General features: G+C 47.4%; 1 protein-coding gene across 1 annotated transcript in view; it reads right to left on the bottom strand.

The window, feature by feature from the left end:
- LOC103800737 (calcium/calmodulin-dependent protein kinase kinase 1-like) overlaps positions 1-14,450 on the bottom strand; it is a 47,306-nt gene that overhangs the window by 13,139 nt on the left and 19,717 nt on the right. Inside the window, exons 6-11 of the mRNA XM_009073122.1 lie at positions 14,099-14,135; positions 12,846-12,867; positions 10,878-10,966; positions 2,536-2,735; positions 1,814-1,867; positions 820-893 (exon numbers count right to left, since the gene is read on the bottom strand). Of these exons, the coding sequence (XP_009071370.1) occupies positions 820-893; positions 1,814-1,867; positions 2,536-2,735; positions 10,878-10,966; positions 12,846-12,867; positions 14,099-14,135 (476 nt within the window). The remainder of the gene's footprint in view (positions 1-819; positions 894-1,813; positions 1,868-2,535; positions 2,736-10,877; positions 10,967-12,845; positions 12,868-14,098; positions 14,136-14,450) is intronic.

Below are 14,450 nucleotides of genomic sequence, written 5' to 3'. Positions count from 1 at the left end.
CCTGACAACATCTTTCCCTTCCTCTCTAATATCAGATGTGCCTTGCATTAAAGATTTAGTTCCTTTGTGATTCTTTTAAATCAAGTCATTTTATCTCTCTGTTTTTATTAGAATGAGCAATTGTGTTAAGAAGGTAAAAAATGCTTTGCCTGACTACTGTGTTGATTTGGGAAGGAAAACAAAGAGTCCAGATTTGGCTACTTCATCTGACAGGAACCAGAAGAAACAACTAAATCACAGAAAGACACCAGAGGCCTGAAGATGGAGGAAATGCCAAGAAGTGGCCAACACTTGAAGATCCAGGCATGGTGACCACTGAGGTAGAGATGCACAACCATCCTTCCATCAGACACTTCCCCCAGCTCCAGGTAAGTCCACAGAAGTGGGATGTGCTTACTTAGACCTAGACCAGGGTCTATAACCACATTACTTTTGAAAATGAATACACTGAGTCATTGTAGTGGCTGCCACATGTCACACATGTCACACATGTTTGTCACACAAACCCCCAATCAAACCATGCATCCAGTATATCCAGGGTCAAGCAGCTGGGGCAGAACTTCCTCGACCGAGACAGAAATCTCTTTACTTCCAAAGATCTCCAGAACTATTTCTTTTAGTATCTGCACAGCATGGATAGAGGAACAGCAGAGGCACTTGTAATGCCTCAACATCACCACCAGCACAAACCCCATGTGAAGTACCCAGAACACAGCACCTCACCCACCTGTGTCTGTCCCTCCATGGCATTTGTGCTGCACGGTGAATAATGCTGAAAACTGAACTTTATTTTACAGTAGCAGAGTAAAGTTTACTCACTCTTCTGGGAACTCCACAGGCTTGGTCTTGATCCTGTTATGAAGACCCAGAATATATTCATCTATAAAAGGGCACTGTAAAACAAACAAGAGATTTTCCAGTTGTCAGAGATCCTGGCACCACTCAGGCATTTGTCATTCATGTAACAGTAATACACTCTGCACTCCCTCAATTTTACACAGAGATGGAAATAAAGAAAATCTCCCTACACACAGTAAATTGATTTGTTCCTTATTAAAAAATAAATGCAGAAGAACAGTAGAAGGATCTAGGAAAGAAATAACCTTCCATCTAGCCTGCCTGGTGATGCCTCTGCCATCTTCCCTGGCTACTTCTTACCCCTGAGCTGGATGCTTGATGCCTGTGGTGGGATTTGCAGCAGTCTGCTTGGACAGGAGGTTCAGGTAACACACCTGCTGTACTGCTCACCCTGGGAGAGTGTGGGTGGGATAAGGGGCTTCTAGCCACAGGCAAAGGAAAAGCCATGACAGGACATGGAGCTTGCAGAAGGCAGCACTGAAGAGCTGGCTCTGCCAAAGTGGACCCCATCTGATCCAACTTAGTTTTGGCAGACAGAGTCTTCTATAATCTGCTTTCCTAAAGTGCTGCAGTAGCTTGGGATCAATTCCCATGCCTCCCTCCATGCTCTGTCTGGCTCATTTCTAAATACAAGCAGTGTGGAAAATCCCCCAACAAGCTGTTGTTGATGCTACTGATGCTGCTCTGGGTTTGTAGCATGACCAACAGCTCTGCATACAGGGATCAACTCTGGAAACAATCCTATCCAGGGACTACAGCCTCTGCATACAGGGATCAACTCTGGAAAAAATCCTTTCCAGGGACTACAGTGTCAGTCCCTCTCATCCACAGGGGGATTTGGGAGCAGAAGGTAGGTCCTTGTTTCCAATTTTGCCTTTATTTGGAAAGGAACAAGTCAAAAGGCAGGCAGACAGACACTCCCACGCAGGGCTCCAGCAGCTGAAAGGCAGCTTACCTTCCCGTAAACAAAGCAGTACAGGGTGATTCCCATGGCCCATACATCAAGTGCCTGAAAGAAAGCATGTACAGGCAGTCAAGGAGATGAAACACAGATGATCTGAATGAGCTGCACTTTCCTACAGATTCAAAGAACATTATTTGTATGCATTTAACATCTTCTATTTCACTGTGCAGGGTCTCTTTGAAGTTGGGCTCCTAGAAGCACCTGAGGAATGAGGACTTGCTGGGCCAGGCATTGCACCCTGGTCCTTGCTGTGGAGCTCTGTGAGCAACAAGCAGCCCCTTCTTCTTACAGTCCATTACACCATTCAGAGCTGAACCTCAAAGTCTTCCAGGCAAAAAAAATCCCTATTAGACCCTATCCCCACATCTGCATTATCACCCTTGGCTGTGCTTTCCAGGGAATCAAGACATGACCTTGGTGCCCAGCAGCCCCCTGTGCCTCTTGATTGCTTTGGAAGGGAATCAAGAGCTTCCTCCTTTCCCTATGGACAGAGCTCCTGCCTGGGCAGGGATCCACAGCAAAGTGTCTGCCTGCTGCAGAACAACCAATGTGAGTTTTGCCTGGACTGAAAACAGAGCTTCAGTTTTACTAAATAACAACCCTAATTTACCCCACAATCCAGGATGGACAAGATGCAGATATGCAGGTGTGGTGCTGCCCTTTGTGCCATGCCTGGGTGTCCCAGGAGACACAAGCTGTGAGCAAAGACCTACCTTTCCACTGAAGCTTTTGCCAGTCTGTGAGATGGCCTCTGGTGCCATGAAGGCTGGTGTCCCTGCTGTGCTGGAGAGCTGAGCATCATTCCCTTCAAACTGGTTGCTGACTCCAAAGTCAGCTATTTTGACATGTCCATCATCTCCTAAGAGCAAGTTGGAAGGTTTGATGTCTCGGTGAATGATCTTCTGGTAGTGCACTGAAAAACAACCAAAAACAGGAGCATGGTCTGCCAGGGCAGCCAACACACCCAGGGGAAACCTTCCCAGGAGGATGAAGGTGCAAGTTCAGGCATCCCATTCCAAGCTGCTGCTGGAGATGCAAAACAAGTGCCATTTCCTCCAGCCATTCCTTTTGGTGCCTCACTGGGATATGCACTGGAACACAACCCTCAGAAATACATCTGTCACCAGGAATTAAGCAAAGAACAGACATGAATCCAGAAAAAGCTCAACCAGTGGGACCAAGCAGAGCTGCTGGAGAGGGACACGAGGGGAAATACTCCAAGTCTTCACTGCCCTTCCCAGGGCACCAGGACCCCTCATTCTCCCTCCTCCCCTGGCCCCAATCACTGTTTTCACATTTCCTTCTTGCAATTGGAGCATGTTTGTTTTTATACCTCCCCATGAGCAGTTTTCATATCTCTTAGGAAATACACAATTGGGTAGAGGAAAATGCTGGTCTAACCCTTTCCTGCTTTACAAACCTGGTCAATACAGTGCCACAAAGGCAGCCTGTCCTATGGAGCATCCTGGTTTGTGCTTTAGGACCAAGAATGAACAAACTTCACTGAACTTTCTGCTCTTTTCAAGACAACTTTCCAGCAACTCACACTTGGGGAGGGAAAATCACACTTGGAGGTATTTTTTCCTGCAAGGACTTCTCTTAGTTTAAAGCATAGTCAGGGGATGCTGTCCTTGGCATATTAAAGAGTGGCTCTAGAGACCCAGCAGACAAAAACGTGCTGGAAATCACCAGCACTTACATCCTCTTCCAGATGTGCAGCAACTGCTTGTCCAGGCTGTGATGTGAGCCAGTGAATGCTGTAACAGCCCAGCTAGACAGCTAGGATAAACACTGAAACCCTGCAACAACAGTAATTAGGAGGAGACATCTGCTCAGCAGCAAAGCTGGTAGCAAGCTGACATTTCATTATGGTAATATAGGGAGAGCAAAAACAAGTGAGGGGGGAGTGAAGTTTTCCTACAAGAGATGATAAGCTGCCTTTTGGCAGGTGTCTGGTGTCATACCTGATACCACAGGGTATTCCCAAACCCTCTGAAAACAAAAATAGAGGCCACAAATATACATGGGCTATGCAAGTACATCCCAGAGCTGGGTCTGTGAAAACTGAAGGAATTACACTAGGCAAACAGGTATTCCAGGCTTTTTACTATTGCTTCCATAAAGAAGGGGAAAAAAAACTCCAACCAAAATAAAACCACAAACCACTTCCCATAGAATACTAACTATTTATTTAGTAAAATACATTCCCTCTCCCTGCACAGTCTAATGAAAGTTGAGGAACACTCTGGGCAGTTTGCCAGCTGCCCTGTGCTTGCTCAGTGCCTGTCTCTGCTGGTACCCAGCAGCTCTGGGAACTGCTGGCTGTCAGGCACAGGAGCAGTATCAGTGTTGAACAAAGAAATAAGGAACATATCCTCTGCAAAAATCAAAGCCATCAAACAATGGCTTATTTGGTCATTTGGAATATTTGTGCTTCCCAGACCAGAATATCCACATGCTTGACACAAATGTTGAGGACAGCGACTGATTGACCTCAGGTGCTCAGAGGAGAAAGTCAGTACAGGTACCTGTGGGGCAGAGGAGCTCTCAGGAGTGAACCTGACACATCCCAGGGCTCTGCAATGCCATGTCCCAGGAGCTTCTCCACACGTGACACCCAGTTTAAATAATAAACTGGGATGGGAAGAGGATGGGCACAGAGGGGAAGTGGCTGGGCAGGTCCAGAGTGGCAGTGATGGGAGCAGTGTCCAACCCACACATTGTGCTGCTTTGGGTGACAGTAATGGAAGTCTTGTGCCAGCTGGCTCAAAAGACTTCTGCTATCTGCAAATCTCTTCCCTATTCAGCTGCCTTGTGCATAGGCAATAGCCAGGAAGGGAGAAGGATGGGGAACAGGGATTGTTCACCAACACCAGCTGGTGTAAATGAACATCACAGCTACAAAAACTGTAAGAGCAAATGCTCATATCTGCCAAGAAATGATTTGGTGTGTAGCTGCTAACCTGATGAAGGCAACCTGAAATCCCTGTTCTGCTCTGAAGAATCACAATTCAGAAAGTCACAGTCTGTCTGCCTGCACAGCTATCCAAAATGGGCTTCAGGCTTCAAAATGCACAGGTTTATCCTCTCCTGTGCTGTACCTTGTCACTGGTACAGCTCAGTACAACACAGGGCTGCAGGAAGAAGAGTAAAAGATTCCCCCAGAATCATTCCCCAGTCCATTTGTAGGCAAGAGACAAAACCTGCCTTGTTTGAAAGCTGCAGGAAGGGAGAAAGACTGCACTGCTCAACCACAGGACACCAACACAACTAAGCTCAGAAACTGTCCAACCCACCAGCTTTTGCTGCAAGTCCAGGCATCTTGCAGATATACATTGCAGGGAAAAGGGCAGGGAGTAGTTAATTCCACAGGGCTGGCCAAAGACTGCCTGGCCAAGTGGCAGGACATGCCCACAGTGAGACACAGCACTGCCACACGCTGCGAAAAGAGCCCTGAGACAGAGCTGTCCTGTGGGAAAGGTACTTGTTAAATCAGCATGATCTGCATTTCCAGCACAAGACAGAGGAAAAGATGGTGTTACCCCTGCAGAACTGCAGAGGGAGAGTTAAGCATCTCAGAAATAAAAGCCTCCTATTAATGACATCCTCCAGATTGGTAATGACTATACAGAAGGGACAACAGCACAAGGAGCACACAACCCACAGAGCCACCCCAAGGTGACCCTGCTCCATCACTGCTCCTCAGCAAAGCCCTGCTGAGCACATCATTCCTGTTCAGTCCCTCAGCTGCCTTTGGTGGGACAAGACAGCTTTTTTGCAATGTACAACCCATTTCACAACTGCTCCTTTTTTCTAGATCCCACAGGCCATTCTAAGACCAAACAAACTTTCCTTTTCACTCAGAGGCAAACACCTGGGAACTGCCTGCCTACAACTCCACTGCCTAACAGGCAGTGAAGGCCCAGAGGGGGCAGAGATAGAAGTGCTAGAAAGAAATATTGTTCCTTAGTCCTTTTAAAAAAAAGTACTTTTCACTGCATTCCCCTCTGGAAACCTTGGAGCTGCAGCAGGTCAACACCAACTTGCTAGAAGCTCATTTAAAAATTATACACATAAAACTTTGCAATGCACTGACACATCCTGTTATTTACTGAGGCCAATGCTGAATTTTACTTGATTAAAACCAGAATCCAACTCCCATTCAAGGGCAAAAGCAATCCATATGGTGCTACTGCAGAGTCTGCTTAGTATTACTCTCACATCACCCCAGTAGCAAAGAAATGATTTAACACCCTCCCAAGGAACCTGCTGCACCACCATCCAGAGCTCAAACCAGAAGGCTGCTCTTTGAAGCAAACCTCTGTACTCATACACAGTGCTCTGCTGAGAAAGAGAGGACAGGGAGGTCGTGGGCAGTGCAAAGGGAACACCCTCCCTCCCACACTCAGCTCACTGCAGGGCTGGGTGCAGTGCCAGGGTGAGGATCCCAGCTCTGATGTTCTCAGCTCTGTTCACTATTTTGCCACTCTCTTGCTGCACCCATCAAGCCTCTGCCACCTGGATATGTTGCTTAAGCCCAGGTTTTACAAAGGGGGATCCCAACACCCAGTACAACCCAGCCCTTTGGAAAAGCTCAGCTTCCCTTTGTGCTTCTAGCTGACCATGGTGTTCCTGGCAGAAGTACCAGGTATGGAATACTGCCAGTAGGAAGCAACGGGGAAGAGGAAGGAAAGAAACCTTGCCAAAGGCTGTCCTTGTGCACCTGTCCTCCAACCTATATGAGCACACCACATATCACCAGTCTCAGGGGACATGCAGAGCTTCCTGCCACGGCTGCACACATGCCAATGTCCAAGGAACCATGGGGATAGTGGAGAGCAGGGTACGTGCAGCAAGTCCTGCCAAAACAACCTGCACAGTCTGTGCCATGGGCTGCTTCTAACCCCAAGCACAATCACATAACTGCATCAAACAACAACAAAAATCAAAGTGCCTGATCTCTCTTGAGAGGCTCCAGCACATGTCTCTGATCTGCTCCATCAGCTAATTACTCTCATTCTCGTACAAAGTCCTTATCGATTGGTATCAGCAACACTTGCAGCTCATGAAAGGGGTTTTTGTTTGGTTTTTATCATCTAAAGGGAGTTTGTCTGCATGTGATAAAATACAAGCCAGTCCCTGTTCTCCTGGTGGTGCCATTTATAACACCCAGCACCTTGCAGCTGCAGTTGCAGTCAAGAGCCCTCACCTCAATGTGCTCTGCTTGAGGAGCACAGGCAAGAGGCAGGAGCAGAGAACAGGCAAGTCCCCATTTCCCACATGGAATGGGGACACAGATGGAGCAAGCAGCTTGCTGGGAATCATGGTAGAGCAAGCAGCAGCTCCACCACAGACTTGTGTCCCAGCTCTGCTGACCTACACCAACCTGAGGAACTCACTTTTGCCACGAGTCAAACCAGATCAAACCCATCTACACCACTGACACGTCAGCACACCCACCCCAGGGCTTCTACTGCAGTAGAGATTCCTCAGAAGAGACAAGCCTGTGTTGACTCAGCTGTTGATTTATTTGCTTAAATTTCCTTTTAAGATAATGGAAATTATACTCACATATTGATGACCAAATAGATTAAGTCTTATCTCAGAAAAGGCAGCTTTCATCTGCACTCCAGGCACTGCACCACTGCTCCAGGGCACTGCAGGCATTTATACAGGTGCCCTGCAGAGAACTGCTACTGGAAAGGTAATTTCCAACTGGCTTTAGCCAATACCTCAGATGAGACAAAGATGAGATGCAGAGGGAACCAGAACCACCACCCTTAGATTCCCTGGACACAGACACAGGAAGGAAATGGTGCATTTTCTAATGAGAATGCAAGAAATAATCTTTCTTCTTTTTCAGCCTCTCTGACAGCAACTGTTTTAGCTTCTCGTGACCCGAATACTGAGCTTGCAACTCCACAGCAGAAGGGACAGTTGCTGTGCTTCATCTTGACTGTGCAAGTCAGCAGGATTTTCCCCTGGGTCTCACTCGCGTGCGTGTTGTGTGCTAAGTGCCTGCTCCTGGTCAGTGTCACAGCCAGGCTACCTGCTCAGACAGCCCTTTTGTCTGCCTGTTCTTCCTTACTCAGGCTCTTACTAAGTGCGTCCCAGTCCTAAAATCAAACTGGGATACCTGCCTGGCATATCCCTCACATCTTTTGATGGAGTACACTTCTTCCTCAGTGACTATTCGCTATCCAGCACACCTATTTCTGCTATCCCTGGGAAAGCAACATTTGCCTTACTAGAAAGGAGACTGAAGCTTAAATAACCCCAGACAAGCATTACTAGAGGAGAGTTACAAGTGAAAAGTGAGGTAATTGCAGATATCCCTAATTCAGAGAGGCTTAAGCACATGCTTTAGCTAATGACACAAGTAATCCAGCAAAACTTTTCCCATCAAAGCACTTGAGCACACTCTGGAATTACCACTCCACAGAGGACAGGCTGCTGTTCCAGTTCCCAAGGGGGTGTGCACTGCCAGCAGTACTGGGGAAGTCTTGCAAGTGGGAGCAAGAGCACTTTCCTTTGCAGGGCTCATTTCACCAGGAAGGAAAAAGTTTTCACGTGCTTCAACAACTCCTGATACAGCCCAAACAACAGAGCCCAGGTCTAAGACAAGTGTATTAAAACAGAACATCTGAACCAGTAATATTGCCACACTTAAACTCAAAATATATTCCCAGCAGATCAGGGGCCAGAGGAAGGAATACTCTACCATGGGCAGATCTCTCACATCATGAACCTGCCTTTGTTTCTTCACCTTTCAGTGAAGAAGGCTGGAACTGTGCATGTGTCTAAGTGCACACCTGGTATTAAATGTACTAAAACCAGAAACCAAGTCAAAAGCAGTCAATGAAGTGAGGCAGCACTTTGCCTGGATGGGAGAGCTTCCAGCTCTGTCCAAGGCACTGTCCCTGCCTCCCACCATGCCCAAGCCAGGCTTCCCACCCAGCATGGGATGCTCCTGCTCTCACCACCTGGACCACTGCCTCTATCCAAACAGTTCAGGAGGGATATTGGAGTGCTGGAGCGGGTCCAGAGAAGAGCAACGAGGCTGGTGAAGGGACTGGAGCACAAGTGCCATGAGGAGAGGCTGAGGGAGCTGGGGGTGTTCAGCCTGGAGAAGAGGAGGCTCAGGGGAGACCTTATCACCCTCTGCAACTCCCTGACAGGAGGTTGGAGTCAGTCCCAGACAACCAGCAGCAGGACAAGAGGGCACAGACTCAAGCTCTGCCAGGGGAGGGTTAGGTTGGATAATAGGAAGAGATTTTTTTACAGAGAGAGTGATCAGGCATTGGAATGTGCTGCCCAGGGAGGTGGTGGATTCACCATCCCTGGAGGTTTTCAAGCTGAGCCTGGATGTGGCACTTAGTGCCATGGTCTAGTAACCAAGGTAGGGCTGGACTTGATGATCTTAGAGGTCTTTTCCAACCCGGATGATTCTATGATTCTCCCCACAGCCAGCCCTCTTGCAGGCCTTCACTACAGGCAAACATCACAAATAACCAGTGACTCCAGTCCCCATGGACACACAGCAGCTAAGGACCATGTGCCACCACCAGTGCTTTAGAAGGTCAGCCCATGTCTCCCACCATCCTGGCCCTGCAGCCCCTTCCTGCTCACCATTTGCACCAAGGGCAACACAGTGGCTCTGAGTAATGCCTTGCAGGCTCCAACAGGAATCCACTTTGCAACTTCTAATTTAATAAAACCCAACCAGCAATGATGCATTTGCTGCTGTGATGACTGTGAGCTCCAAGCAGCTGCATGGTTATTGAGCCTCTCAAATTATATAACAATTATGTATGCTTACATTAACATTACCTTGCAATCTCTGGATTGCCTGGCAACACTTTTCCTTCAGCATGCACAAACGGTGCACTTTTCCTCTTAATTATACAATAATTGCCATGCATTTACCCAGCAGTTCAGAAAGAGCACCATTTTTAATGTTCATTCCCTAATAAAATAAGTGGTTACTCAATGGCCCAAAATAAAGCATCCTATTGTTCCTGTTGCTGGGAGTGCTTGGGCACCCTATAATTTATTGCTGAGTTTCATTCCCTCTGCCTAGGACTACTCACACTTTACTCTTTCTTTTTTTTATGCCATGCATTTACCCAGCAGTTCAGAAAGAGCACCATTTTTAATGTTCATTCCCTAATAAAATAAGTGGTTACTCAATGGCCCAAAATAAAGCATCCTATTGTTCCTGTTGCTGGGAGTGCTTGGGCACCCTATAATTTATTGCTGAGTTTCATTCCCTCTGCCTAGGACTACTCACACTTTACTCTTTCTTTTTTTTATCTCTAAACCTCTGCCTAGGACTACTCACACTTTACTTTTTTCTTTTTTTCTCTATCTTCTAAACTCAAAGTTTCCTCTGAGCAGGAACTGTTCCACCAGCAGCAGCCAGCACAGCAGAGCTGTTTCTAAGACATGCTGAGCTGAGTTGCACAAAACATTCAGGGTACTCCTCTCCTGTACCTAGGAACTCTTACAGATCCAAATAACTGTATAATGACATTTTCTGTTCCCTTCTCTATCTCATTCCAAATAATTCCCCAAATCTTGTTAGCTTTGTTGAATGTCACTAAGTAATAGACTGGCATTTTCAAGAACAAAAATCAAGAATAAAGCCTGAGAGAGAGAATGGATAATTTAGAGCCCATCACGCTGTACGTATTTTTAGTGTTGTTTCTCCCCCTCATGCATTACCCTGCAGTCAGCAACATGAAATTTTATCTGTCACTTTGTCATGCCATCTTCCTGCCAGTCTTCACAGTCAGTTCTAACAATGATGCTCCTGAATGACTCAGTATCATCACCCATCTCTTATTTCCCTCTACCCTTTTTCTGGTCATTTAGGAACACACTGAACAACTCAGCCCACAGTAGGGTTTCCTGTTTAGCTGCACTAGTGTCTTTTCTCTATTGTGAAAACTGTATACTGACTTTCCTGTCAGATGGAGAGCCCACCAGAGTTGAGATGCTCCTCCCCAGCTGAGCAGGAGGCTCTGCCAAGCAGTGTCAGTGTTGGGATACTCACAGTACTCGATGCCCAGGACGATGTCTCGGAAGTAGAGCCGAGCCTGCTCCTCACTGAAGGGCTGTTCACTTGGTATCTCCATCACAGGCCTGTCAGGAAGAGGGAGAGCAACTAAGTACTTTGCAGAATGGCAGTAACATTCTTTGCTGGAGGACTACATTGCCCATCACCACATCCCCAGCAGTGAGGACCAGGCTCCCAAATGGTTCCAGGTGCTGTGACACAGGATGGAGGTGTGTCCATCCTTTCTGGATGTGGTGCTTTGGTTAGTGAACTCAGCTACTGATGATGGTACACTGTGAGTCACTGTGAGCTACATCAACAACATCAGGATTAACTGCTGATGTCTGCACAAAATAAGGCAAACACTACTCACTCAGAGTGCTAAAGGGAAAAGAACAAAACTGAACCTGGCCTTTGGTTTCTTCCTAAAGCTGCTCATGGCTGTGAGCACTAGCAGCATCTGGAGATCCCAGGCAGCAGTGGGGACAGTGCCCAATGCTGTGCACTGGATGTCATGCCTGCTGGGGCTCAGTCCTGAACATCAGTGTGCAGCTAGTCTACATGAACCACTGGCTCAAAGGTTAAGTGGGAATATTTCCAGTGCATTGTGCTAAACTGCTCTGAAAACATATTTAGCTCTTCAGGGTTCAGCCACCACCAGAACTCAGCCATTCAGCCCTGAACAGCCAAGGTTACGTGGTCAGCTTCTCCTCTCCTTTCCTTTGTATGCCACCACTGCTGAGGGATGCACAGACCCCTCTAAAAGTCCCTCTTCTGCCTGTGCCTGGTGAAAGTTGAGGGCAAAGAGCCTGTAAGACCTAGTCAGAATCTTCTGTTCCCCAGAGGATGAATGGCAGGAGCTAAGGACTTGACTGCACTGGGGGTTAATCCTGCTTGTGCTCAGCAGCTTGACCTTGCTTTTGGATGTATGCCCACTGACTCGAGCTGGATTTAACTGAGTGCTCCTGAGACTCTGTCCTGGCAAGCCAAATCCTGGCAGAGAAGAGCCCATTGCCAAAACCAGGCTCTGCAGCTCTTCCCCTCAGCACCCAGCAGCAAATCCTTCCTGCAGCATTCATCTCTTCTCCCTTGCTGCCCATTTGATTGATGACCTTCATCTCCCATTTGCATTTTCCTGTCACTGCCTTCCCTCCCTCTTCATGCACATTTTTTCTGTTGCTGAAACCAGGGAGAAATAACGTGAGCACAGGACTGGCAGAGCCACTAATGGAGTCTAATTGCCTCCTGCTAGAGGCAGCCTCGGTGGAGCCCCACGTTCCCTGGCCACAGCTGTTTAGAGGAGCTCCCTCTCCTACAGGATAGACATCAGCCTGGTCACCAGGGAGACTGAAGAGCCTCTCACCAGCAACCTGCTGGAGCTGGCAGCCTGCAAGCTTGTTCATGGGCCAGAGAAAAAAATAAGCCCTTGGGGAATATCTACCATCCAGGCACAGCTCTCCTGACCTCACTGTGACGCTGCAGAATCAGTGCAGGTGTAGCAAAAAGCAGTGAGGAGCCTCCCAAACCTTATGACATCTCCTGCTGTGGAAAAGTGTGTCAACAGAACAGCCTCCCATGATATAGGTTGGTGCTTGGGGAAAAAATAAAGCAGCAAGTGGCAAGTAAGTCTTGATACAACCACACAGCCCTTGTGCCAGAGGAAGCCACGATGTGGCTGGTGCCCCAGCAGAATATTGCTACTGAAAGCTTTTCTTCCAGGCACCTGATAGGGAATTGGCATCAAATTAATTTTCCAGATCAGAGCCTGACACCAGGACATGTTCTCCCAGCCCATTACTATTCACAACATCGTTCCAGGCTGTAGAAGGACAAGGACAACTACAGCTGGATTTTGCCTGCAGACTGCAGTTTGCCCCACTGGATATATCAAACCTCCATTTCACTTGGGAAGCTAGGGATGAACACCAACAATTTCAACAGAAGGGATACAAGAGGGCTACTTACCCTTTTCTCATGAGGTCAAACACTGCAAAAAAAAGGAAATCAAACCATGAATGAATGAGAAGAGTGAACTGGGCTTATTCATCACCTATAAAAACACATCCATTCCCATACCTGCAAAATCAATTTATCTCCACCCATTTCTCTTCCCTCACCCATGACAAGGACACCAGAGGATGTAAAATGAAAATATTCATCTCTTTGGCAGAGACAGATATCCCACCTCCTGCCAGCTCCACACAGGGAGACAGCGGGTGCTAATTTATCAACCAAACTGCTGCTGCTCCTGGTGTCAGCCCTTGCTGATGCGAGCCCTGTTGTATTCAGTACCTTCAGGGAGGGTGTTTGGTGTGATATTTCTGCTAAATTGCTGATACCAAATGAGATGCTGTAAGAACATGTTGCTCCATTTCTGCTGTGTCAATCAGCAGCACAGCTACATGGCTGTCAGAGGGAAATGCTCCGTGGCAGGAGTGACTAGAGAGGAATTGTTGGTGTGAGTTGAGGTTTGCAGAGCATGTGAGTTTGTGTGTCTGATTAGGGGGTGAGTGGCTATGTGTTTTTTGGATCCTGCTCTGTCCTGTTCTGAAAACAGGAGAAGGATCTGCCTTCATCTAGTGGAATAGCTCTTTTGGCATGATTACTAGGGGATTTTTTGCACCTCCCAAGAATTCCAAGCAGATCCCCCTCCCCAAAGCACTGGGGAGTCCTGCTTACAGCTGCAGTGTTAGACCTGCTGAAGGGACAAACACAACAGGGCAGCCTGAGTTGGCTCACCTTGCTCTCCAGACTGAAGAAGCTGCAGCTTGTGGCAGCATTTCATTATTCAACCACCCTGTACTTTTGCAGGTTGCTCCATGCCTGTCAGCACCTTCCATCCCTGCTTCCTTCCCACTGAGCACACAGCAGAGCCCTCACAGCAGTACTTGATGCCAGCAGTCATTAGCAAAGAGCAAACACCACTTCCTCTAGGTCTGCTTTGTACTGGGCAGCATTTTTGGAAGGAGAAAGGTAGAGTTATCAACTGGGACAGCAGCAAGGGGCTGTGCACAGCTGTACTGACACATGGTTGCCTTACCCTACTGTATAGCTTTCCAACCCAGCTGCCTTTGCAGGCATTTAACTTTGCAGAGAAAAATAAAACTGCAGAAGTTGGTACAAGTTTCCTCCTGTATTGACTGTGAGCCCTGGTACATGTTCCTTCCATTACTAAGTCTAAGCCCAGATGGTTCTGTTAGTGTATATGACTCACATACCCATGTACAAGTTGTCCTCTGCAGGATCATCAAGGACCTGTAATTGATAACAGAGAAATAAAGGGAAAGGGGGAAAAAGAGAAAAACAGCAGGGGAAAAAGGAGATTTTTAGTCAAGTAACATTTTACTGCTCCCCCCTGTACCCTGTGCTGAGCTGCAGAGCACTGAGAAGGACTTAGGATAATATTTAGAGAGTCCTGCAGAGGGAGAGGTATTGAAGGACACAGATTTTCCTGTCTCCAGAAAAATCTGGGCTTCTGCCTGTATTTGGAGAAGCAGCCTACCAATAAAGGCACTGCTTGTCCTAACCTGAACTCAGTCAATAAGAAAAATGGCACTGAAGCCTTGCACT

Source organism: Acanthisitta chloris, unplaced genomic scaffold, assembly GCF_000695815.1.
Source record: "Acanthisitta chloris isolate BGI_N310 unplaced genomic scaffold, ASM69581v1 scaffold13284, whole genome shotgun sequence".
In the NCBI taxonomy this organism is placed as follows: Eukaryota; Metazoa; Chordata; class Aves; order Passeriformes; family Acanthisittidae; genus Acanthisitta; species Acanthisitta chloris.
Note: the sequence above shows the minus strand (reverse complement) of the source record. Positions and strands in the feature narration are given on the sequence as shown.